This window comes from Elgaria multicarinata, chromosome 10 (genome assembly GCF_023053635.1).
Source record: "Elgaria multicarinata webbii isolate HBS135686 ecotype San Diego chromosome 10, rElgMul1.1.pri, whole genome shotgun sequence".
Taxonomy (NCBI): domain Eukaryota; kingdom Metazoa; phylum Chordata; class Lepidosauria; order Squamata; family Anguidae; genus Elgaria; species Elgaria multicarinata.
This window is the reverse complement of record NC_086180.1, coordinates 49,562,179-49,587,542: the sequence shown is the minus strand read 5'-3', so window position 1 is coordinate 49,587,542 and position 25,364 is coordinate 49,562,179. Positions and strand designations below refer to the sequence as shown.

At 41.3% G+C, this 25,364-nt stretch overlaps 1 protein-coding gene across 2 annotated transcripts in view; it reads left to right on the top strand.

The window, feature by feature from the left end:
- Positions 1 to 206: 206 nt before the first annotated feature.
- SH3D19 (SH3 domain containing 19) overlaps positions 207 to 25,364 on the top strand; it is a 75,911-nt gene continuing 50,753 nt past the window's right edge. For both annotated transcript variants that reach the window (XM_063136015.1, XM_063136016.1), the window contains exons 1-2: positions 207 to 323; positions 20,260 to 20,299. In XM_063136015.1, the coding sequence (XP_062992085.1) occupies positions 230 to 323; positions 20,260 to 20,299 (134 nt within the window). In that variant the 5' untranslated portion in view covers positions 207 to 229. The remainder of the gene's footprint in view (positions 324 to 20,259; positions 20,300 to 25,364) is intronic.

Sequence of the window (25,364 nt, the reverse complement as noted above, 5' to 3'; positions counted from 1 at the left end):
TGGGAGGGTGCGGGCAGCCTCTCCGAAGCGCCTTTTAAACTTTCGAGGAAGAAGGGCAGAAGAAGAAGGGAAAGTCGCAGTAGGCGCGGAGCAGCCAGGACTCGGTCCTTCGCCTCCAGGCTGCGGGCAGCGCGAGCGGCAGGTGCAGGCAAAGGGCAGGGACGACGGCTTGCCGCGCACACAATGGAGGCGACGCGTGCCTGAAGAGCCCTCTTTGTCCCCGTCGCCGATGGCTGAAGCCTGGAGGCTGGAAGAAGACGAGGAGGAGCAGCTGAAGGAGCTCGGCCGAAGGCATCGGAGAGCCAACTTGAGTCCCGCCTCAGGTAAGCGCGGCAGGCGGGGAATGCTGAGCCCGGGGGGCCCAAGGGGAACTTGGCTGGCAAGGGACCTCTTGTGCCTGGACAGGTATTCCAGCTGGGCGAGGACGGCACGGGCTACGACACCGATACATTCAGTATCCCCCCCCCCCCCCCGGAACGTTTTCAAGGGCTACAGCCTCAGGGAACCGCGGGGCTGACTTTGTATGATGTATGACCATTAGAGCTCTTGATCCCGCTCCCCCTTTCCAAGTAGCAGTTCTTCAAGTAGTATGGATTAAGCCACTTGAAATTCAAAGGAATACAGTGTGGCAGGGCAGGGATGTGTGTTGCTTAAGATGAGGGTGGGAGACAAGATATCCCACAGTGTTTGATCAAACAAACCTTTTTTCGGTTGTTTAAAGCAGACGTTTTGGCCTTCAACTCCCAAAGCTCCTGCCAGCATGGCCAATGGTCAGGAATGTGGGGAGTTGGAGTCCAAAACAACTGGAGTCTACTTTCTGTCCAACCCTAGTTTAAAAGTTCCCCCTTGATTCTACACACCTATTTTTGAATGCGGTGTTCATTTCCTTGACAATAGCATATGTGCAGTGCAGATAACAGAATACTGGTGGTGGCCTGTGTTCCTAGTGCTCAGATCCGGTCAAGATTGTCTGTTATGCTCTTCCTTAGCTATGCCCTAACAACATACTGCTTGGTCCCTTCTCTTACTGCATGGAGCAGTTTGGCCCAGTTATTGGTTTGAACAAGAAACATACAGGAGAAAGGCTCATAGACTACTAGCAACTTTTTCGTTTTGGTTATGATGTCTGGACTAGGGAATATTCCTTCCCATTGACTACCCAAGAAATGGTGTGTGTGGAATCACTGCTGGATCTCTTTGGCAGAATGTTCCGGAACTACACTGCCTCTTATCACTGGTGAGTCAGAAGATGTAGTCACCAGTGGTTCAGTGAAACGGCACAAGGAGCAAATTCCAACATGCTTTGGCTTCCTGGGTGTTGTTGTATACCGTATATTTGAAGTACAAGTTCTTAAAATATTTTCATTTTTTTAAAGGTTTATACATATCTTCATATATCTTCATGAATTGTGTAATCAAAATTACTAAACTTTTCAGTAAAGTCTTTTTTCCTTATCTACCATCACATTTTATTACAAATCATTACTTATCCTGAACAAGAAAGAGGGTGAATCTCATTAATAGAGCACATGGTTTTTCATGCAAAAGGCCCCAGGTTTAGTCCCTGGCATCTCCTGGTAGGGTTGGGAAAGATTCCTGCCAGAAGCTCTGGAAAGATGCAGCCAGTCAGGGTAGATCACCCCTCCTCAACCTGATACTTTCCAGATGTCTTGAACTCCAGCTCCCATAATTTCTAGCCAGCATAGCCTTTGGACCCCAACATTTAGAAGGCAGCAAGTTGGGAAAGCTTGGAGTAGACACATCTTAGTGAGATGTACCATTGGTCAGACTTGAATAAGGCAGTTCTGTGATCCATACGTAACAAGATATTGGCTTATCAAGACACTTATAAAAAGAGAAAAAACACTGAAAGGCTGTATACTTTGCAACTTAGCATACTTCAAGCTTTGTGCAACATTGACTTTGGACTGCAACTTTGCTAACTTTCCTGAATTATCAGCAGTTTCTATGTTTGCACAGCAGTAGACTATTCTGTGCCTAAAAGGTGTTTTATTTCCTCATCCATTTGACTATGACCTTAGTTGTCTGGTACCCTCCGAAGTTATCTTTTACACATTTTAAAAATCTCACTGATAAGTATGCAGTTGTGTAAGGGCACAGACACATACACAGGTAATGGCAAGTTTCCCTCACCATTCACCAACTAGAAGAATGTCTTGGAATTTTATGTGTGTTCAGTGGAATACAGGTGGAACTTCTCTTGTGTTCTTGCTGCTTAGTTATGGTATACAGATGTGTTTTATTTATTTAGTTTTATTAATATTGCACTCATGGGCAATCATCCATCCCAGCAGCTTACAGGGCCAGACTTATTTAGCTTTAGCAGTAGTACAGTGTTAGAACCAGTATAATAAGTAATATGCTGATACCTTCAAAGGCTGATGTGATGAATTTGCTAGGCAATTTGAGGCCAAAATCAATGGTCTTAATAGCAGTTTGAACACCAATGTTGAGACAAGTTCTGTTGAGTTGTCCAATGCATCATGGGATGCATTTTATGGGATCAATTTCAGTTGATGAGACCTGATGATGTAGACAAGACACATGCAGTGATATGACTGACCACATGCCCCCTTGATTGTTGCCCATCATGGCTTATTAGGGAAACCTGAACTGTGTGGGTCCGCAGGTATAGTCCAGCAAGTTGTATAATCCGCTAAGATCACTTGCTGCCAAGTCCCTTGGATATTAATGAGAGCTGTACAAGAGAATGTGTGGGCTCTTCTGCAGACCTTTTAATTCACCAACTTTAACATCAGGGTAGGTTTGGGAGCACACCTATACTAGTAAGTATTACGTGAATAATTCCATTATCAATAGAAAATGAAAGAGCAATGAAGCAAGGCATGGACAGCTGCAACGTGTTCATCTAAAACCACAAAATGTCTAATGCTACCTCATCCTGTTGGTTGCTAAGGGGATTGTGCATATGTTTTTGGAAGATGTTGCCGTAAGGCTACAGTTCAATAGAAAATGATTTTAGTAGGACAGGCCAACTAAGGTAGCTTCATGACTATGTGCAGAATTGTTACCTAAATAGCTGTAAACCTTAGCATACTTACTAAAGAGTAAGTCTCATTGAACTCTTTGAGATTTACTTCTGAATAAACATGCTTAGAATTGTGCTGTAAATATGTAGCTGAATCTGTTTAATGGACAGGATTTAGTTCTATTATTGGGTGACCATGAATGTTGCAAATTGGGCTCTTGCTGTACAGATAATCTCCTATGCTATATTATTGTTCTAATGCTGTTCTTTTTCAAATTAGATTTCTTTTTAGATGCATCTGTTTCCTTTCTGTAATTCAGTTTTGCAAAAGTTAAAAAAAAACCTGGCAAAACGTGTGGCTTGCACTATGTGTCTACTTTTCTCTAAAGCAGCATACAGTTCACAATAGCTTTGCTTCTACACTCCCACATTAAACTTGTACTGACTTGTTCTTGATATTGAAAATGCTAGGTGATTTAGGACAGCAAAACATGATTGAGCCAGAAGCATTCATTTGCCAGTCAAAATATTCTCAGGGGAATCATACAGATGGAGGTGGGTTGGCTGAAATTAAATCAGAGTTGGAATATAACAGAAATGTTTAGTTAAATTCCTCTTTGTTCTATAGTACTCAGTGTGCGGGTTCGCATGGCATGCTAAGCCACCCTGCAAATAAGTCACGGTGGGTTGACGGTTCACTGAACAACACGAGTATGCCCAGCAGACTATCAGGCTTGCCATGGCTTGTTCTCTCTTCCTTCCCCCCTCCAAACCAGCTCTGGCACATATTCCAGGTGCCTTTGCAGCAGAACTCATCTTGTCTCCTCCTCCCGACCTCCTCCCCACTCTGATTACTACCCTTTTTCATTCCCTGACTCCCCCCCCCCCGGTGCCTCAGAAATGTGCAGATGGGTCATTTTTTTAATTAATATTTTGTCAATCTTTCACAAGTGCACATTTACAGCTGTCCAATATGTGTAATCTTGCCTGGTCAATTTCCTTGTATGCTTCAGCTGTCAAAGGGAGCAGAGAAGTAGAGTAGGTAACATACAAGGAAAATGACAAGATGAAGGTGCTTATAGGGTAATTTCCACATAGTGGTGAAGGGTTGTAAGAGAAAGGAGGGACCAGGAGTGAAATTCAGAAGCACTGAAAATGGGGGATGGGCGGTTCAGGTGAATGGGGCAAGTGCACCAAAAAGGGTGGGTACAATATTTTCTCCCTGGAGTTATGATCATCTTGCTTTTAAGTGTTGTACTGACACCTCTTAGAGTCGTCTACCTTTTCAATGCTTCCTGGAGTTCTCAGCCATTCCAGAAAGGAGAGAGACTAATCCTGCCTTGCACTTTTTCACAGCTTACTGACATGGTTACTGTACTGTAGTGGATCTGCGCAAATCTGACAGTTTTAGAAAAGATGCTGAGAAGATGGCTGCATGAGACATAGTACATAGGGCCCTATTGGAGAGAGAGAGAGTGTGTGTGTGTGTGTGTGTGTGTGTATAAATACTGCTGGTACAGGCACTCCATTCTCTTTCAGCCACCTTTCTAAGGTTGATTTAAAAAAAAAAACCTTAGAAAAACTGTTAAAAAACACCTGTTGAGAATATTTGTGAAAAATTAAGGGCTGGAAAGTAAATGGAGGAAAAGTTTGTGCAACTGCAATAACGGTTTCATTACAAAAGGCACACATATTTCCCCTCCATTTAGTGTCAGAGAGATTTGCACATACACTGAAGTGCATTAATTGCAGGAGTAAGTGCTCCAAAAAGGAGCTCTGAAAAAGGGCAGGGGAGTTAATATCTCCTCTTTCTGAAGTAGCTGGAGATTAGGAAAAGTGTTGAAAAGTCGGAGGATGCTGACAATAAATTAATTAATTCAATTAATTTACACTTTATTAAAACACAAAGGAGCACCAGTGACTTTTGAACTTAAGGCATCTTTCAGCAAAGAATTTCGAAGTGCGGTCCATTGGTTCTCCTTTGTGCTTCCTGTGGTTTAATATTACCAGTCAGCAAAGTTTCTTGCAAATACTGATATTTGTTAACTATTCCATTTTACCTGGTTGTTTGCACTGGGCATTTACCTGGTTGTTTGCACTGTTGCTGTATGTTTCCCTGCACACAGACATACAACTGACATGTTCATATGGGTAACAACCAATGTGAAGGTAAGGGGAGATTCAACCAGGGTTGTGGTGTGCGCACAGTAGATTTTGGACTATTCTCTTAACAAAGCAGAGAACCTAGGGCTGCTGGGAGGCTGCACCCCTGCTTCCAAAGAATAACATCAAATCAAGGGGGATGCCAACCTGGCCCATCTTTTGGCAAGAAAATGAGAAGTTGCAGGGGGCTTGCTTCCCCCTCCCTACCAGAAAGAATACTCTGCCCCAACTGACAGTTGCCCTGGGACAGTATAAGTTAAAGGAAAGAACACCCTGGCCCCATCCATCAGCCAAAGAAACAAGAGCCACCAATTGCTGTTCAAGTAAGAACACCAGCAAGGGAGACTCACCCTGCTGACCTAGTCTGGAAGCTCCATCACACCTGGGGGAAAATGCTAACTACTATAAACGTTGAGCATGAGGCCCATTCAATCGGAGGTTGTAATCATGCTGCTTCTCCCACATACAACAGGAGAGAGCAGCAATTGGACTTTTACTGTTTTTTCTTGCTGCGCAAGGAAGGCCAGAAGAAGCGGAAGGTGTGCGAGAGGCAGATGACATCATGTGAGGGACCTGCGGAAACCCCATGAGTGCCCAGTAATGAGCGTGCCATAAAACGCTAGTCGGATGGAGCTCTTTGTCAAAACAAACAGAACAATTGTTTAGCTCTGGAGAATGAAAAAAAGCTTGAAGAGATTCCTTGCCTCTTGATTGATTGACATCTGACTAGCCATAGCAGTACAATAGAAGATAATTAGTTATCAATATTCAAAAGAAAAGATAACATGAAGGCCATCTAAATAATATGTGACCTGTTGACAATTCTACAGGGCGGGAACACTTTAGGATTGGACCAAATTTTCCACCAAATCTTTGGACTGGCATACTCAAAGCCATCGTCATGGCTGGGTGGCATGACAGGCATTTGCATGTTTCCCTAGTTAAGGGAGCGGCTCCCTATCATCAGTAGAGGAAGCACATACGCACTAGGGCTCCTCCACCTCTGTTTCAATACAGAACCTCAATAGTATTCCTGGAAGTTTTCCATCATGTTGCTTCCAGAACCAAAATGGCTTCTTGAGCCAAGTTGTCAGAGTAATCCTAATGAAATACATAGTGCATAATTCATGTGTCCAGAAACCTAGCACATTTGAGTTCTTCTGTAATGAAGCCCCATAGAAATCAATGGGATATACTTTTGAGTAAACATGTATAGGACCATACTGTTAACTATTAAGGACTGTTCTGTGGTTTGATGATGTCAGTACCTGTGATGCTGTTTTACTTTTTTATTTTGTGTTGGTGTCTATAGACAGAATGATGGTGTAGAAACATTAAGAAAATAATGTCTGACCACTAAAACTAATATGTTATTCAGTGTAATCCTATGTATATTTACTTAGAAGTAAATACGTGTTCAATAGGGCTTGCTTCCTAGTAAGTGGGTTTAGAATTGCAGCCTTAGTGAGCAGTCGATGTTTTAAAATAACCATTATTATTTCAGCAAACCTTGGTGTGCTGTTGGAGCTAGAGACTCATATTTAATGCTCTGAATCCAAAGTGCTGCTCTAGCCATGCCTATTTATTTATTTATTTATTTATTGGATTTCTATACCACCAATAGCAATATCTCTCTAGATGGTACATAAAAGAAAGGTTAAAACTGTAGAATACATAAATATAATAAAATAATATAAAATCTAAAACAGATTAATACAGCCACAGGATGAAACCAAAGTAAAACCAACAGCAGAAGACAGCAGCAATACAAAAGATCTAAAAAGCACGAACACCTTTTAAAAATTGAACGATTAAAAAGCCCGTGAGGGGCTGGGCATGCCCTGTGGGATCTTTGACTCTTTGGTTGAGCTGCAGACTTCTGTGCCATGCCATAAACGGCTTTGAAAAATCTCCCCAGTTTCAAAAATAGTTTGCTATGGAGCATGCCATGATAGTGTTTGAAAAACATGAGTCCAAAGTTTCCTTGGAAATGCCTGACATTCTTTGGTCCCTGGACTAATGTGTTCTAGAGAATAATCGAACCATTATCTCTACCATAGCACAAATAATGAAGTGGAATCACAAATAATAAAATTGAATGTAAAAACCAGTCTGGAAATTCAAAATAGTTTGGAAACATTTTATTTTTCTAACAGTTAACATAGGCCTTAGCTAGATAGGGCTTTATTCCGGGCCGAACTCCGGGAACGTCCCTGTGCGTCCACATGATGCACAGGGGATCCCGGGATCAGGGAGGGATGATCCCTCCCTTGCCCCGGGATAGAGCCCTACACTTTGGGCCTGGTTTTTCCGTGGTCTCAGGCTGAGCCTGAGACCGCGGAATGTGTGGCCCGTTGCTGTGGGTTGACCCAGTTCCACGCACGGGGTGCAGCGCTCCTTAGGAGTGCTGCGCCCATCGGGAGTAGGGGGGGCAGCGGGGAAATTAATTATTTTTTTTTAAAAAAACTTACCTTTTTGCGCTCCTGCATGCCTGTTGCTTTAAACAAATTTTTAAAATAGCGGGCGCAATGCCTCTCTTCCTGAGGTCGTCACGTCTCACATGTAAACGGAGGAGGGGTCTCGCATTAATCACATCGCGGGATCTTCCCTCCTCCATCATGGAATAAAAGGTAGGTCTAGCTAAGGCCAAATTCTCTTCAAAATATTTGGAGTGCAAAACAATTTCATAAATTTGAGGATTGAGCGCATCATATGGAGGTCAAAACCTACGCAGTGCTACATCTCTCATCCCATGGGATTGTGCCAAATATTATTTTGGGCTGGATTTTGCATGCACTTGGAACTGGTTGATATTACATCCAATATTAACTAGAGACTCTGTATTGGGTGTGGCGTTTTGTTTTGTTTTGTTACTGTTAGGCCTTTACCTGCAGCATGTGGTTGATTGTCTTGACTGAGTCATCAGATTTGTTTTGCAGCAGTGGTTAAAATGGATAGGATCAGACAGTTGTAGAATGCAAGCAAAGGTTTTTGCAAGTTTGGCAAAACACACAACCGCCTTATTAATGCTCTGCAGCTACCTTTCCTAGCGTACGTATATTCTTTGCTCATGACTTCCTGTGGTCAAATTGCACAGGTTGATTTGTGAAGGACTGCTTGGTAGATCGTCCTACCTTTTAGGCAGAGTGCTGGATTTATTTTGCCTTCGAGTCCTTCCGGTTATTTGATGTTATGATTCACAACTCTCCTTGGTAACCTGTGGTTATGCATACGCGGATTGCATTTGAGCTAAAAGATTATCACTTGTGAGACTGCTCCAAAGTCCAAGGAAGTCAGTGGAAGAATCCATTGAAGTAAACTGGCTCTGGACCAAGTACTGTTGGAATAAATTAAGGATGGTAACAGAGGCTCTTTTGCTGTTATCTATTGCAGCTTGTCCTTGGAAATGAACCAACATCACTAAGCATAAAGTCTGTTTTTATTTTACAGAAAAGTACTTGTCTACTGACATTTGTACCAGGGGACAAATGGAACCATAAAAACATTGCATTTTTCAAACAACTGTAAAAACTTGTTCTGAAATATGAAATATAGTATTTGAAAAAAGCAATTTAAGCTTATCAACAGAGAGAGAATTTTTAAAAATCAAAACAAAATCCAAGCCAACCACTCTTACTATGATGAAAAGCAACACTTACGGCAACAGTGAAGTCAATTGAATAGAATGTGACACAGTGAGCCTGTTCACAAGCGCACGGGGGAGGCTATTAGGGGAACTATGGAGCAGGGAGAGTTACCAAAGCCATGACACATGTGCCCGTCACACAACCGCAGAAACACGCAGTGCCACTCCATGGTTAGCCCATTGTCTTCCTGCTGCTGTGGCCATGAATCCCAGTGGCCACCATGGTAGGAATCGGGTTGCACTGGACTCAGTAGCTGGTGTGCGGTGGTCTCGATCATAGAGAAAGTCTGTGCTGGTTAGAGTGGTGCTGGAAGTTGTGGAGCTTTTTTGCAGAATAGCCATTTTTAGCCATGGGGAGCCCAACAGATGACACATAATCCAAGTTGGTGCCCCTTAGCTCCACTACAGAGGGTGTTAAAATAGCTATTGTGGTTGTGATCTCCTGCTCACAATGTGCTAAGTCTCCGTGTTTCCCTCAAAAACGCAAACCACTGTGGCTTACTGTGATGTCTGAACAGGCCCAGTGTAATTTTGTCTCTTTGGAAAGTGTTGGAATATGAAGAATATGATGCTGCTCCTGATGGTTATTTTGATCCCCCCGCCACATGCTCATTCAAATAATTTACATCAGAAGGCCATTGCATCCATTAATAAGATATGATTCCAGTGCTAAAAAGATAGCATGGAGTTTTGGGAACATGATCTTTAGACTTGCATTCACAAGCAGAGACTACAATGTGAACAAAGGCAGGAAAGCTATATATTAAACAAGTCTTTGCCCATGAAAATCCATATAAAGGTTTTGGTTTACTCAAACTCATTCCTCCTTAACTTTCAAAAACATTGCAAGCCACCAGGGACTAGTTCAGGTCTAATACTTTTGGACTTTGATTCAAAAGTCATGGTAAATTGCAAATGCGAATATGTGCACTACTGCGTTAACAACCCGGCAATACGGCGAATGGACAGCTGTGTCATGTGTCCTGAAACGCGAATCTGCACGTTTAGGTCAGGGTAAAGAACCTATATAGACAAGCCCCTGCTCTCCTTTTCATACGGTCACCCTATAATACGAGATGATGTGGAAACTCGCTGCAGTGTTTGCTTTTTTACACATGCCAGTTAAGTTGCTGTCATTGATGATAAGCATTTACATATAACTTTATCTTCTTTTCCCAGGCTCCTTGTTCCATCACCACCCAGTTTCTTGACTGGTGGAAAATAAATTGTGAGGTCCTTCATTGTTAACAACACAGGATGTATCCCCCCTTTTTCTGCATGCTCTGCATGTTTGTTTTCCTGTTGGCTGATCGATAGCCCATGTTCTTTACCACATTGGAAACAGTCTTGTTAAACAGTGATTTTACAGCCTCAGAGTAAATGAATTTTATAAATCCTTTAGGTGTGAGAACCTTCCTTGTTAATGTGTTTTCATTTCAGCTAGATGGGAGATTGGGGATCCCACCTAGCAGAAACTGACAAGCTATGATAAGCTGTTAAAATGATTATGCATTGTGGACTAGTGCAGCATCTCTTAAAAAGATAAATATTTTTATTAGGCTGCTATATTTGTCCCTATAGAAAGAAGTGTGCAGTTAGTATTTCAGTAAGAAATAGTAAACAATAGGCCTTGTTGGGGCAAGCTGTCCCATTCACTGGATGAACAAGTCAAATTCAAGTATATAAGCTAGGTTTTAATGGTCAGTGTTAGATGGTGTTTCATTGTTGACTTTTTGGTAGAATATTTCCAGCAGTTCAAAAATGGTGGGTGGGGTAAGACAGAAGGGTGCAATCCACTAAGCTCTGTTCAGCTTGATCCCTGTTAATTTGAGTGGGACCAGTACTTCCTACATCATGCTGGCATGCAACAGGAAAAGGCAGAGGAGGGTGGGGAGAAGCAAAAGCGTTTTCCCCTGTTGTTCATTCCTGGCTTCATAAGCTATGGCGAAGCCATATGTTCATCGTACTCAGTATGAAGGTGCTATGCTAAGATTTTCTCACACTTCATAATTTACCTGCTCTGTTGGTGCAGTCTGTTCAAAATGATCTCCTGATGCAGGGACTCAGGAGGTTTGGAAGAGATTCAAGGCCATTAATAGCAAAGGAAACAAAGTCTCAGGTTGCAGGTTGATGGGGGAAAGATTCTCTTTTTCTTAATTTTTTTAAAGCACATGAATTTAACTTTAGATCATATCACAGTGGTGGAGACTACAAAAGCACCACTCTTAGTCACTGAAGGGTATCCCATATATATTGTGATGAGTTAGTTCATGTTGCTTATGGCTCATTTGCCTTATGTTGTCTGCTGCTGTCTGTGCTCCTACATGCCATAAATATTTTCTTTTTCCTGTGCACTGCATAGTGGGCTATTTCAGAGTACTGGTGCTTTCGTTCATGATAAAGTTGGCTTGTGTCTCCTGTCAGTCGACAGTGATTACTACCACTATTTCAGACATGCAGTTTATCATTCCTCTGCCTACTTGGGACAAGTAGTCATTCCCAAACAAACAACTGAGAGTGAATTGCTCCTACTCAGGGTGCGAGAGGCCATCCCAGTCTCACCCACAAAACTGTTCAACATTCTGTTGCACTTACCTCCCTGTTCCAACTGCTGATGGAGTAAGCTGTATCCAAGAATTAAACGCAGAGATGGCCTTCACATGAAGAAGAACTGCCCTATATTGTTTCCAGCACTTGTCTTGGATGTTGGAGCTTGGCACAGATCAAAGCATTCTATACATTAGAACACACACACACACACACACACACACAGAGAGAGAGAGAGAGAGAGAGACCAAAACAGCCCTAAAGTGTTTCAAGGAAAGAGATGCAAGAAGCTATTTAGGAGAAAATAGACATTATTTTAAATCTGTGTCTAGCAGCTATGTCTTTTGTTCATTTTAACTCTAGAATAGGTGCAGGGGGACTGATTCAGATCTTTTAAGCCCCCCATCCCCCACACTAGTGTTTCAATCCATATCTAGCCCCTCTGCACCTACTTATATCCCTTCGCCTTTCCCCCAGGTGAGCTCACTTCTGATATTTGATTTTTACTGAGGAGAAAAGCACTTTGGCTTCAGATAAAATGCAGCCAGGAGAAATGTTAGTGAGCACTTCTCTTCCTCTATTGTTCTAAAACCTCAGCTTCTGCTTCTCCCTCAAATACTGAGAGAGATTGTGACAGATTTAAACAAATGGGTCATCATGTTCGTTTGCCCCTAATTTTAGGTACACATAGGAGAAGGGGAGATAGCATTTCTCATTGCATTTAAGCCATGGGGTCAGGGCAGCTTTTTGGGCTCCAGGGCTGGGCACAACCAGTAGTTGCCAAAGAGGAGTCCACTCACATGGTTACTAGTGGTGATGTGATGTTTAATCCTGGTGACCAGCAAGGAAAGGTTTCAGCACATGCACCACACTTTTAATTGGGGACGGGCTGGTGAAGAGATCATGTTGTTGTCATAGGTAGGCAGGCTGTCTCATGAGGTGGGGTGAATCCCCTGCTTCAGATGGCGGTGTAGGATGAGTGACAAATTGCATGCTCCCCTGCCCCACCTGCCAGGAGCACCCCTCCACTGCTGCCTCATTCCAGCAAAGCGGTAGTACAGTGGGTGCTCTGGAGAACTTTTATGGTCAAATACCACAGCAGGAGAACCTTTATGGTCAAATACCACAGCAGGAGACTGGGTCCAGCAGGGCTCTCTGGAGCTGGCACCCACCTTCTGACTTGCTCTGAAAATCTCAAAGTGAACAGAGGGTAGGTTCTCTGTAGATCCATATCAGCCAGTGAAAGTCAACCAGGCTCAAGTGCCTGGCTCTGAAACAGGAGGTTACCTGTACGGTGTGTAGAGTCGTAGGACACCCCTCCCAGAGTGTCTGACTCTGAGGAAGAATCTCCTCAGAGCTAGGCCTTTGGGCCTGGTCAGCTCTCTAAAGAGGTTTTTTAGAGTGAGTCAGAGGGCAGGTAGTGATGGAGGTAATGGCAATGGGTGGGGGAGAGGAGATGCAGCAGCAGCAGTGATGCAGATGGCAGCGGGAGGTAGCAGTGGCAATGGGGGCACAATGGTGGGAAAGCTTGCACTGCAACTAGTTGTGCATTGAAGAGCTCCGGCTATAGAAATGTAATAAATAAATAAATAAATAAATAAATTTAATGACACTGTGTCTGCATGAGAACAATCCATAGAGTTGGTATAAAGCTGGAGTGCTAAACTCAACAGAAAGTGGGAAAGGCAGTTATATTGTGGCATCTATTTCCCTACAATAACTTGTTTCTTCATTGGGAAGCTTAAACTACTACCTGCAGCATTCCTTGCCTGCAATGTTAAGGGTATGGAAGAAGCTGAATGTGTGTGTCCTGAACTTGCAAGAATTGGGGGTTGTGAATAAGCACTTCTGGGTCCCAAAATCAGTGCTGTGGGCCTGGACAGAGCCAAAATGTATTCTAGTCTGCTTTTGCTGTATGTTTAGACTGCAGACTATGTTCTCACTTCATTCGAAATGAAACTGTTTTCAGATGTTAACTGATTCAAGCCACTGTACCCTGTGGGTTTTGCAGTTCTTACATTTGAAAAAAGTGTGAGAACGTGTTATGGCAAAATCTGGTTAAAGTACAGTTTAGACAGCGTGATATTAAAAGCATTACAGAAGTGTACTATAAAGTTCCCTTCAGGGGAGGCATTGTCCAGGGTTGCTAAATAACTAATCCTGACCACACTGTTCAGATTAAGACTTTGCAAAACCAGTTAGTAAATAGTTGTCTAGTATGGCTTTGCTCTTGCTGTATACAAAGATTCAGTTCCCCTCCCCCTACGCATTAAGTTATTAAAATAAAAGTATTGTTAAATGCTAATCACCATAAGGACAAAATGTGTAGATGAACCTGCAACCGAGATACATTTTATCCTGGTTAATGTTGTATGGGATCTTTATTATTTAAATTGTTTCTCATAATTGCAGCATCTTGGAATTTCTTATATTTAGGCTTGTCCAATTCCATAATTTGTCAAACTGCATTAAGCCAAAAAGAGACAACTGATGTCCATTTTTCTTTTCAGTTCTGGTTTCTGTAAGTAATTTAATCAGTTTCTCTTAGCATGCGATATGTTGCTTAATGCTGCAATCCAATGCAGATCTTCCTGTGCAGTAGGGCAGAAGGGAATCCCGCTTTTTCCTCCAATCTGAACAACAGGGATTCCTCCTTCCATCTCCTCCCTAAGCCCCAGTACCTTTCAGGGGGTGAAGCTTGGGGGGCGGGGACAGAGCTTGTGGAACAGAGCCTCCATGGGCCAGATTTATTTATTCATTTATTTATGGTATGATTTATTTATTTATTTAATAACACTTGTATACCAGTTGATATAACAAGATGTCTCAGGCTGCAATCCTATGGATGTTTAGACAGAAAAAAATGCCTACAACTCCCAGCCATGCCCTTGTCTAAACACTCCTAGGATTGTGTCTTAAGTGGTTTACATGACTCAACTTATAAACAATTACAACTATTTCAAACAAATACAAATAAGTAATTGAAGCAAAACAACAATTAAAAAACCAATGGAAAACAATCACATAGAGCATCCTCCTGCTCAAGGAAATCTTGCCTAAATAGGTACATTTTCAGGAGGCATTTAAAACTCAGCATGTATTCTGCCTCCCAAACCGCATGTGGGAAGGAGTTCCAGAGGACAGGCATGTGCCCCATGTACAATCACAGAAGAAACTCTGCATACAATTGAGAGATGTGCCATGCTGCTCTATGACCTAACGAACACTTGCATTGACATGGACAAAGCTTGAAAGAAACTGTTTGCAAAGAGGAACACTTTGGAAAGAATTCCATCAATGCGAGCTGAACTTCTTTATTTAAAGTATAACTTGAAGAGCATGTAAAGACGCCAGCCTTGTCTGGAGCCAAACTATGTCAAGATCTTTGACATAGTTGGACTCAATGGCCTTATAGGCTCCTTCCAACTCTACTATTCTATGTTTCTATGATCTACACTACTGCTTTATAATGGTTTATAACGGTATTGACAACTGTTGGGGCCCATGACACATTCCACATAATGTTTTCAAACTGCTTTCAAAGTGTTATTTCCTGCTTGGTGTAGATCTGGCACTCCTTCCAAGATCTCTCTTTTCCCCCCAAAAAGCCTGGGGCTGGATTCAGGTGGATGTTGGACTTCAGGCCAGGGCACGGCACTGAAACAGCCTTGGTGGCTCTGACTGATGACCTACTTCAAGTGAAAGACAGAGGGAGTGCTACCCTGTTGACCTTCCTAGATCTCTCGGCGGCTTTTGATACCATTGATCATGGTATCTTACTGGATTGGCTCACGAGATGGGAGAAGGAGGCACTGTGTTACGGTGGTTTTGCTCCTACTTGCAGGACCGATTCCAAAGAGTGGTATTGGGGGATTCCTGTTCCACCCAATGGCAATTAAGCTGTGGGGTGCCACAGGGTTCTATTCTATCTCCCATGCTGTTCAACATCTGAAGCCGTTGGGTGAGGTCATTAGGGGTTTTAGGGTTGGGTGCCATCAGTATGCTGATGATACTCAGCTCTACTTCTCCTTGTTGTCGGAGTCAGCTGGGGCTGTGAAGGTGCTGGACCAGTGCCTGGAGGCTGTAATGGGCTGGATGAGGGCCAATAAACTGAAACTGAATCCTGATAAGACGGAAGCTTTGTGGATTGGTGGTTCCCGCGTCCGGAAATTGGTCCCGCGTCTGGAAATTTAAGACACCGGTCTTAAAGGAATTGCACTGGCTGTCTATACGCTTCCGGTCAGAATTCAAGGTGTTGGTAATGACGTTTAAAGCCCTAAACGGCTTGGGACCTCGATACTTGAGGGAGTGCCTCTCCTTATATATGCCTGCCTGAGACTTGAGATCTGTTGGAGGAGCCCTTCTCCGCATCCCACCAATGCAACATATATGCTATGATGGGACAAGGAAGAGGGCTTTCTCTGTTGTGGCAGCCCGACTGTGGAATGCCCTCCCCTTGGAGGCTCGACTTGCGCCAACATTGATTGCATTTCAACGCCAAGTAAAAACTTCTTAACAAAGCCTTTGATAGTTAAATTCAATAAGATGGCACATTGTTTTAACACTTTTAATTGCTTTTACTGCTTTTAAAGTATATATTGTTTTAACTTGGTTCATGGTTTAATTTGTTTTTAACTGTGCATATTTATTGTTTTATACTATATGCTTTTATCTGTATGCCGGCCTGAGATCTTAATGATATGGGGCAGGATACAGATGTTTTAAATAAATAAATAAATAAATAAATAAATAAATAAATATGATCCCCTCAAGACAATAGTCCCAGAAGCTTCCCAGTCTAGTTATGAAGTTCTCTCCCGTGGGTGTATGAAAGGCAGTTAGAAGTACAGAAAGCACACAAGCTAAACTTGTATGCTTTATGCTCTTATGAGGGAGAATGCTCCAGCAATTATGGGCACAATCCTATGCATGTTTAGACCAAAAAATAAATAAAAAATCCATACAACTCCAAGTATTCCCCAGCCAGCATGCTGTGAGTTGTAGGCCTTTTTTCTGACTAAGTATTCATAGGATTGCACCCTAAGTTTGATAACCTGAAACAACTTTGTTCATTGTGGAAGTTTGTTCAATTAAAAACTGATAAACCTATGTTCAGCTTTCTATTTGATTTATATAAACCTGTACAGTATAATATAAATGTTTTATATTTAAGATTTTTGAATGCCATCTTCAAGGGAAAAACCCTCTCAAGGTGGCTCCCAGTAATACCATAATAAAACAATCATTTTGCATACAAGATAAACCATTAATAAAAACCAACTAAAAACTAAAACAGACTATCCAATAAAAAGCAAAACACCAATCAGTATTTAAACGACAGCAGTGAAATCTATCTCAATTCAACATCCAATAAAAATCTATCTGAAGGAAAGGCCAGAGATAACAAGAGCATCCTAAGAGATTTTCTAAAGTCTGTAATAGGCCCTGGTGCACCCAGTTAGCAATGTATTCTGCATTGTATTCCCAACCCAGTCTCGGTGTGTCATAACATGCTTAAATAGAAACATTATAGAAACAATTTTGCTGTTTTAATTCTGTATTTTAATCCTATATCAATTTCTGCTGTGTGGTTTTATCCTGGTTGTGCTTTTTATATTATATTTTGTATTTGGGTTTTTAGATTGTTGGTTGTTTTATTATGTTCCTCATGGTTTTAATTTTTGTGCACCGCCCAGAGAGCTTCAGCTATTGGGCGGTATAAAAATGAAATAAATAAATAAATAAATAAATAATTGAAGTCAGCTGTGCAAGCACATACCCCAATATGTGAAAATTAGCATTAGTAGTAGTCCACATAGGGTGTAAATAGGCACAATAGGTTTGCTGTGCCACTGTACTTCTCACCTAGTCCTGATAACACCGGGCCATCTCTAGGATAAATTGAGTTCTGTGCAAGGGGCACCTTCAACACCCCTGTGTCAACTCATAGCTACATTTTAAAAAATTATTTATAGTGCTTCTAGTGCTTGGTAATGTCAGCTTAAATTTAACCATGTTCTGCTGATTTTTATCTAGAATGAATTGCATAAGGCTGGAAACGGAAAAAGAAACATACTTGAAAGTTAATTAATGGAAGTTCGTTTTTGTAGATAATACCCAAACTGTAGAACTTTGGAAAAAAAAGTTTGAAGACACTAAGGATGCAATCCTGTGTGGATACCCAGCAGCCTCTGAACTTGGAGGTTGACAAGTATCGAATGTAAGGCGGCCAGAGGGCGGCGACGATCTTAGCTTCTGTGCTCCAGCCGCCCTGCATTTCTGCTAGATGTGCAATGTGGCTCGTCTAGCAGCAGCACCTCCTTGAAGGGGGAGCTGGGCCAGCCATGGGTTAGGTCATAGCACAGCCGCCCCGGTCTCCTCCCTCCCTGCCCCTGGGAATGCCCCCTTTTCCTGTCTCTACACTCCATTTTCGAGATGTTGTCTGGGGGGCGGATGGGCATAGGATTATTGCCTAATTGTTTTCTTTCACCTTAGCTTATAACAGACAGTACATTCAACAGTCACTGAGTTTTACCAAGCTCAGCTTGGCAGCTTCTTCAGTTGGCCCTGGGCCTTCACTTTTGCCTGGCTATTTAACGCTGTAAAGCAATTTGCTCCTACTGCCCCAAGGCACAGGGTGGAGGGCTGAGTGTGTATTATAGTGTGCATAGTAGCGTTACTATATCATGATTTGGACGTAACTCTTAGCACACTTGCCAAAAATGTTCGCCACTGCTGCACTTCTTCGTCAAAGAATTATATTTGTATTGCAGAGCTGGAAAAAGGATTTCAAATTCCTAGGTGTGACTCTCACTTCTGTATGTGCTTTCAGCCTTGTCTTTATCTATTGGTGGCAAGTTGTGGAACAAGTAGAGCTACAGTACTTGAATTTCACTGAATTGTTATCCTGCTTGTAACTGGAAATTCGAAAGAGTGGATTTTTTTTAAAAATGAGACAGTTCTTTCTTGCAACAACGATAAGTATAATTTGTATGCATTGTCCCAATTGAGCATATTTAAGTTATGAAACTTGTTTTTTTTCCATTTATGGGGCAATTAAAAAAAGTTACTTTGTTTTCATTAAAAGAGTTTTGACATCGTTGTGTGTTGGATGGTATCCTTATGCCCAGTTAAGCAGTAAATTGTGCAAGTCCATCTTAACCATTTCCTGTTTAAACAAAGAATGAAAGGGAAAAAGGAATAACATTCACTTCCTGAATGACAGCATTCCAGTTCTGAGGCTGGCTGCTATGCAGCTGCCAATCAGAAACAGGCTTTGGAGGGAAGTTCTCAGATGCTGTTTACGTGTTCTGTGATTTCTCCTTCTCAGTTCTTATGTCGTACAACTTGGAAAATCCTCTTGGTTAGTTGCTGTTAAGGAACTTTAATTGCAGCATCAAATGGAAAACAACCTGAAAGGGGATGTCTGTCTGATTTTCTGTAGCCCCAGGTAAGGCGATTACTATGGTTGGAAGTGTGAAGATGAAAGAGGAAGCTTTTTCTTCTGTGCCTGAGAAACTTTTTATGACAGTAGCTCGAGAAGTTATGTTGCTGTATAACAGCAATGGTAGCTTTGATTAAATGCCGTGCAAAGCATGGCGGAAATAAAAGATAAAGTATTGTATTGCTGTGGTATAACGTTGGTGTTTATAAACAACAATATTTGCTGGGTAATTGGTGGTAAATAATAATTTTGTCTAGAAAAATAGGAAGACCAAATAAAAATGGAAAACTACAGCAGAACTGGAGATGATGACATTTAATCTGTGTATTAAAAAGAGTGGCATAGATGAATGTATTCTGCTTGTGTGTCGTGTGTGACTATAGTATCCATGTTCATGACAAGATCTTGAATTTTCAAATATTTTTAAACTTTGTGTGATGGTTTCTGAAATGAAATAAGAGACGTTTATGGTTCAAAATTTCGTCAGCTAGAAACCCCTTTTAAGAAACGAGTTTCTGGTACAGAAAAAGGCTACTAATTGAAATGTATATATTTATATTGCATACCTAAAATAGTATGTGTTTATAAAGGCTGCAGAAGCAAGGAAGAATTCCCATGAGGTTAATGGGAATACAGTTATTTAAAATAGATAATTCTTTGTAAATAAACTAAGAAGGATCCAACTAATAAAACCTGTTGCAATAGAATATTTTGTAATATTCTAGTTATCTTTGTGGGCTTTCGTAGTTTCTTCCCACACTTCCTGCGAAAAATGGATCGCGCTACATTTGAGGGGTGGGGTGGGGAATAAAACAGTCATGATGAAGTGAAACACTCCTCCTTCGCTGACGTATACAATGCATTCGTTGTCTGGAATTCTAAAAAGCAAAAGTGCTTTCTACAACAGTATTGCTATAGAAGCGACAAAAGTGCATGTTATCTTGTCTTATACCAAGTAACTACTCTATAGATGTGCGTCATCTTGTTAGAGAAACTGAAGAAGTCCACTAATAATGGTTCCCTGAATCAAGTTATATTTAAGAATATGGAAGTGCTTTGATGTCTGCAAGTCCAAAGGAGCCTAAGGGTTAACACAGAGCAGAATTACAGACTGTGTGTGCAAGAATTGCTGCAGCTGCTCTATTTCTCCCATCCTTTCCTAGAGGCTGCCAGCTGTGATTCATGGAATGATTTTTATGTGCTGACTAATCCAGTGGTTTTCTTTTTCCGCTGTCCTCTCACTTTCTTTGCAAAACAAAGTCTGTTGCTTTTTAAAAGAGTATTTGTTAAGCAAAAAAAAAAAAGTAAACTCAATAAGCATGAAGAAGTACTCTTTAAAGAGGAAAAGCAAAACTTGACTTCTTAAAAAACTATATTTGTGTAAAATGTGTGATGGTGTGTTTTTACTTGAAGGATACTCTGTGAAATTGACATTTATTTCTCTTTCAGATCGTTCTGAAAGAAATAAGCCTGAACACCGCTCATCAGGGTGAGATCTTTCTTCCAGTTTTTATTTATTCTCGTTTGTGCTATTTGTTTATTTATTTATATGAGTTGGAAAATGCCAAAAATATATATATTCAGTTTTGTATTCTAGATCTGGCCTGGTAATTAATACAGAGCAACATATTGGACCCTTTTATTTTTCCTAATAGGCAAAATGTTTCATCGAGTCCAGATGTGTTCTCTTTCCACTTCCTGCTCTCATTTTAATTTTCCCTTCACAGTATAGCAAAAACAAAAGCCTGGCTTTAAAATGTGCGCAGCATTAACAATTGTTGACCCAAAATTTAATTTAAATTTAGAGGTGAAATAATCAGGTTTTGTGTTTACACGTAACAGTGAGAAGTGCACTTATTCTGTAAATATTGGTTTTCCATATTACAAGCCATTGGAACACTAAATTCAATCACCAAGCAAGAAAGGGATTTTGCATATTAAGATCCTTTTATAATTTAAAAGTTCTTTTAATAGGGTAATAATAAATAATATCCTAGATCTCTGTGTTTGTGACACAACGTATCTACAAAGTATCTGGTGCAGGTAGGCTTTCCCGGCACCCAAATGATGTCCCCTGATTTCCCTGTGCCTGCAAGTGGCAAGAATAGGAAGGAATGGTAGAAGCAGCAAAGAAATCTGTGTTTGCTCTGGGTGGCCATATGCCCTAAGTTACAGAGGACAGTCCTTTATTTGGGGGAATCTGGCAGAGGACCTTCCTCTATTTGAAGGTGTCCTCTGTTTAATGAGCTCTCCAGTCCAAGTCTGGTACAGAGTCAAAGAACCATAAGGAGGGACAATCATAAGGCCTTGAAGTTGCCCATCAACAGCATCCTGACAGCAGCTTGAGCAGCAGGTACACCGTTAACTAGGTCAGCCTTCTCCGCTATGGTGAAATGTCTCATATTTCTATTTCAGTTATAGTTATTTCTATAACTATACATATAAATTTGCATATGCAAGTATTATGCAAATTGGTGTCCTCTCTTGGCCTCTTTTTTTGGTGAAGCAGTTCATATTTTGTGGCAACATGTATGTGGCCACTCTAGTCTGCTCTGCCTCCTGCTTTGTCTTGACTCCATCCCTCTCATCTTAGGAATGGGCTTCTGTACGTATTCCTTGTCTTATAGAGGTCAATACAAAACATACAGATTTTGCCTATTAAGATATGCCACTATGAGAAAAGTGGAACAAGCACACTACACCATGTTAGAAAGCATAGTGGATTCAAAGTGTTCAAGCAAAAGAACTAAGATACATTCTATAATGCTAGGCTAAATAAAATAAAAATCCAACTACTGAGCAAAAACCAGGTTTCTTAAAGAACCAGTCTGTCCTGGGGTGGAGATTTGTTTCTGTTCTGAGCATGACAGTAAACTAGATTCTGAATGTGGCATGCATACTATTCATAGTAATAAATGCTTAGTAATACAAGGGTTAATGTGTCAGCTGTGTACAAGGAAGCTCACAAAATGGTCTTACCAGTTTGGTTAGGGATTCTAAGTTCACATTCTTAGCATTCTTGATTTTTGTTGTTGATAAGTTATGGGTTGCTTCTTCATTTTTGCTATCCTTAATGTACAATCAGTCATATGACTTGTTTCCTTTTCAAGTCAGGAAGTAAGAAACATCTCTTAAAGGGAGAAGCTTTGGCTACTATTCCAGCTTTTCTGTTGATCGCAAATGTTTGATTTAATACAATCACCACTGTGCCACAAAAGAATCCCAATCCTTTGAGGAATTTCATATAGATAACATCCAATTTTATACAAGCAGACTTTGGCTCAAGCAACAGAACTTTTTTTTCCTCTGCTCACCCTTGCAACCTCCCCCCCTCCCCCAACATCTACTTTAGAAGATCTCCCTAATCTCTGTAGGAGGTTTGGGTGGGAGAGCACAGGAGGTTGCAGGGGGAAGGGGAATCTGTTTCTTTGAGGGATCCTGTTCCATTGGAAGATTGATACCATTGTGGACAATCCAAAGTTGGCTGCCGTAATTCCCTGCCAAGTTTCTACTATTGTCTGGACAAGTGGTTTGCACCAGTAAAAGATTTGTCAGGATCAAAGCTAAAGCTGTAGAGTGAGAACAGCCAAGGCAGGGATGGGCAACCTGTTTGGCAAGGAAAAGTGCTGTGGAATGTTTTCACAAATTGTGAGCTGAAAAAGTATTATTATTATTATTGTTGTTGTTGTTGTTGTTGTTGTTATTAGAACACAGGAACATAGTATAGAATTTCCCTTCTATTCTGCCCAATAGCTGAAGCTCTCTAGGCAGTTCACGGAAATTACAAACCACAAATATAAGATAATTAAAACATAGTATAATTTAAAACAATTTAAACAGTTAAAACAACTTCAATAAGATACTGGACCTGACAAAGACTGTTGACATAAATGCCCCATTATCTGCTCCAGTTAAATGCCTGGGAGGACAGTCTTAATCTGGTGCTGAAAAGATGACGATGTTTGCACTAGGCAGGCCTCAGTAGGGAAATCATTCCATAATTGGGGTGGGGGCACCAATGAGAAGCCCTTTTCCCCTATTGCCACCTTCTGGGCCTCCCTCAGAGGAAGCATTCAGAGGAAGGCCTCAGATGTTGATTGTAGTGTCCAGGAAGGTTCATGTCGGGAGAAGTGCTACATCAGGTATTGTGGTCCCGACCCATGTAAGGCTTTATAGGTTAAAACCAGCACCTTGAATCAGATTCTGAAATATCCAGGCAGCCAATGCAAGCAGGCCAGAATTGGTGTCATATGCTCAGACATCCTGGTAATTAATCTTGCTGCATTTTGCTGCATGTCATGAGCTTACTGGTTACAGTGCACTCCAAAACTCTGGATGACCCCACTCAACAGTTTCAAGTAGATGTTAAATAGTACGGGGGAACTCCATGCTGGAGAATTCCATGCTCAAGAGTCCAACTGGCCAAGCAACACCACCTCCTGGAGCCATCCATTCAAGTAGTAGTGAAACCATCAGTCACCCCAAAAGGATACCATGGTTGATGGTATCGAAAGCCATGGAGACAGGGTCATATTCCTCCTATCCCACCCAACCTAGGACATCATGCAGGGTGACCAAGGCTGTTTTGCTACCAAAACCTGGTGTGAACCCCGACTGAAATAGATCTGGATAATGCGGCAGGGTCTTGCTAGTTACTGTGTATAATCTGTACAGCACCATGTACATTGATGGTGCTATATAAATAAATAATAAAATAATAATAATAATAATAATAATAATAATAATAATAATAATAATAATAATGGGTCTATCCAAGAGTGTCTGGAGCTGGACGGCCAGCACCCGCTCAAGGACCTTGTCCAGGAAAGGAATATTTGCCGCTGGCCTGAAGTTGTTAAGATCTTCTGGGTCTAGGGATGTTTTCTTCGGAAATTGTCTCACTGCCACCTCTTTCAGGTGTCTTGGGACCACTTCCTCTCAAGGAGGTATTAATCACCACCCTGGCCCAAGCCAGCTGTTCCCTCTCTGCTGGTTTTTAGAAGCCAAGGGGATCCAGTACAGCAGTGATTGCACTAACATGTGCAAGCATCTTTCAGTGTCCTTGATCTATACCAGCTGAAACTCATCCAAGAAAGCTGGATGAGGTTTCTCTGGATACATCATCTGATTCACCTGCTGTAACATTGGAGTCGATGTCCAGTGTTCTGGCGGATGGAAGAGATTTTGCCCTGGAAGTGGCTAGCAAATGTATTACAGCGGGTCTCGGACAGATCCACAGTGCCTTTAGGGATAGCATGTAGCAGGCCCTGGATGACCCTGAAAAGCTCTCCTAGGAAGCATAGGCAGCAAGATGTTGTTTCTTTGCTACCTTCAATACCCCTGAATATATGTGACCATAGGCACTCACCAGTGTTTGATTGCATCAACTAGGAGTTTTTCTCTATCTGCGCCTCAAGCTGTCTCCTATTTTGTTTCATTGCACTCAGTTCTGGGGAATAAAATGGAGCCATGTGACCTCTCTACTGCAGAGAGAGTGCTCAAAGTTTGATAGTGAGTAAGCCTTTACCATCTTCCTTGCCTGGGGATCCTTCCTCTGGAGTGGATCTTCTTCAGGAAACCTGCGTGTCCAGAGAGTTTCTACTTCCTAAAGAGGTGTAGGGAGTAACACAAACATTTCCCAGTAACCCTAGCCCCATTGGACCCAGAAACTATAAGCAACACTTTTGAATCTCTGTAGCAGATTTGGCAGCAAACCATAGATTTTTTGCCCATAGACATGCCCACAATTTTGTTTCTTGTTATGCCTAGTATGTTACAGAATCTTGGGAAATTGTGTGTGTGTGTGTGTGTTTGTGTATACACCTTAATTTTATGTATCCACCCCTGATATTAATATCTCTGTACAGCTTCAGTTAGACAGTTTTTCATACCCTGCAGTCTGAAGTAGCATGTTCTCTGCTATTGCGCTTTAGTTTGAGTAATGCCATTTTAAATCAACTACAACTAGTTTATTTAAAGCCATTTTTAAAAATGACCTCTTTAGAAGCTTGGGGTATTAATTTGTCAGTCTTCTTTTTTACCTTGGGTTCTTTTAAATAATCTTTCAAAACTTTCTATTTTGGAAGATACAAAAAAGAGTACTTTCTGAAAGCAGTGTTTTAACTCTGCCCTGTGGAGTGCTACATAATGTATGGAAATAAATTAAAAATAAATAAATACAGGCTTAATCTTTGCACCCACTAATCTTGCTAATGTTCTTTTAAAACATAATTGAGAGTTAATAAAAATGCAGGAAGGGCTATTTGGAATAATTTTCAATACATTCAGCTCCATTTAAAAAAACAAAAAACAAAAAAGCAAAGAATACTAAACAATACTGTAGTCACTTTCCATTTTGCTTCTAGCATATTATTAGAGATGCACATTATTTTGCAGAACAAAAAAGGACTGTGCTTCCCTGCCTGGTATTTTATCTTATAATACAGTAACGTATATTATTATCTAGTCGAGATGACATTCAAATAACTGCAGTTTTGTTTGAAAAGCTTCATTAAAATGAATGGAGAGTTGTAGCTTTGGAATGCAGAAATTGG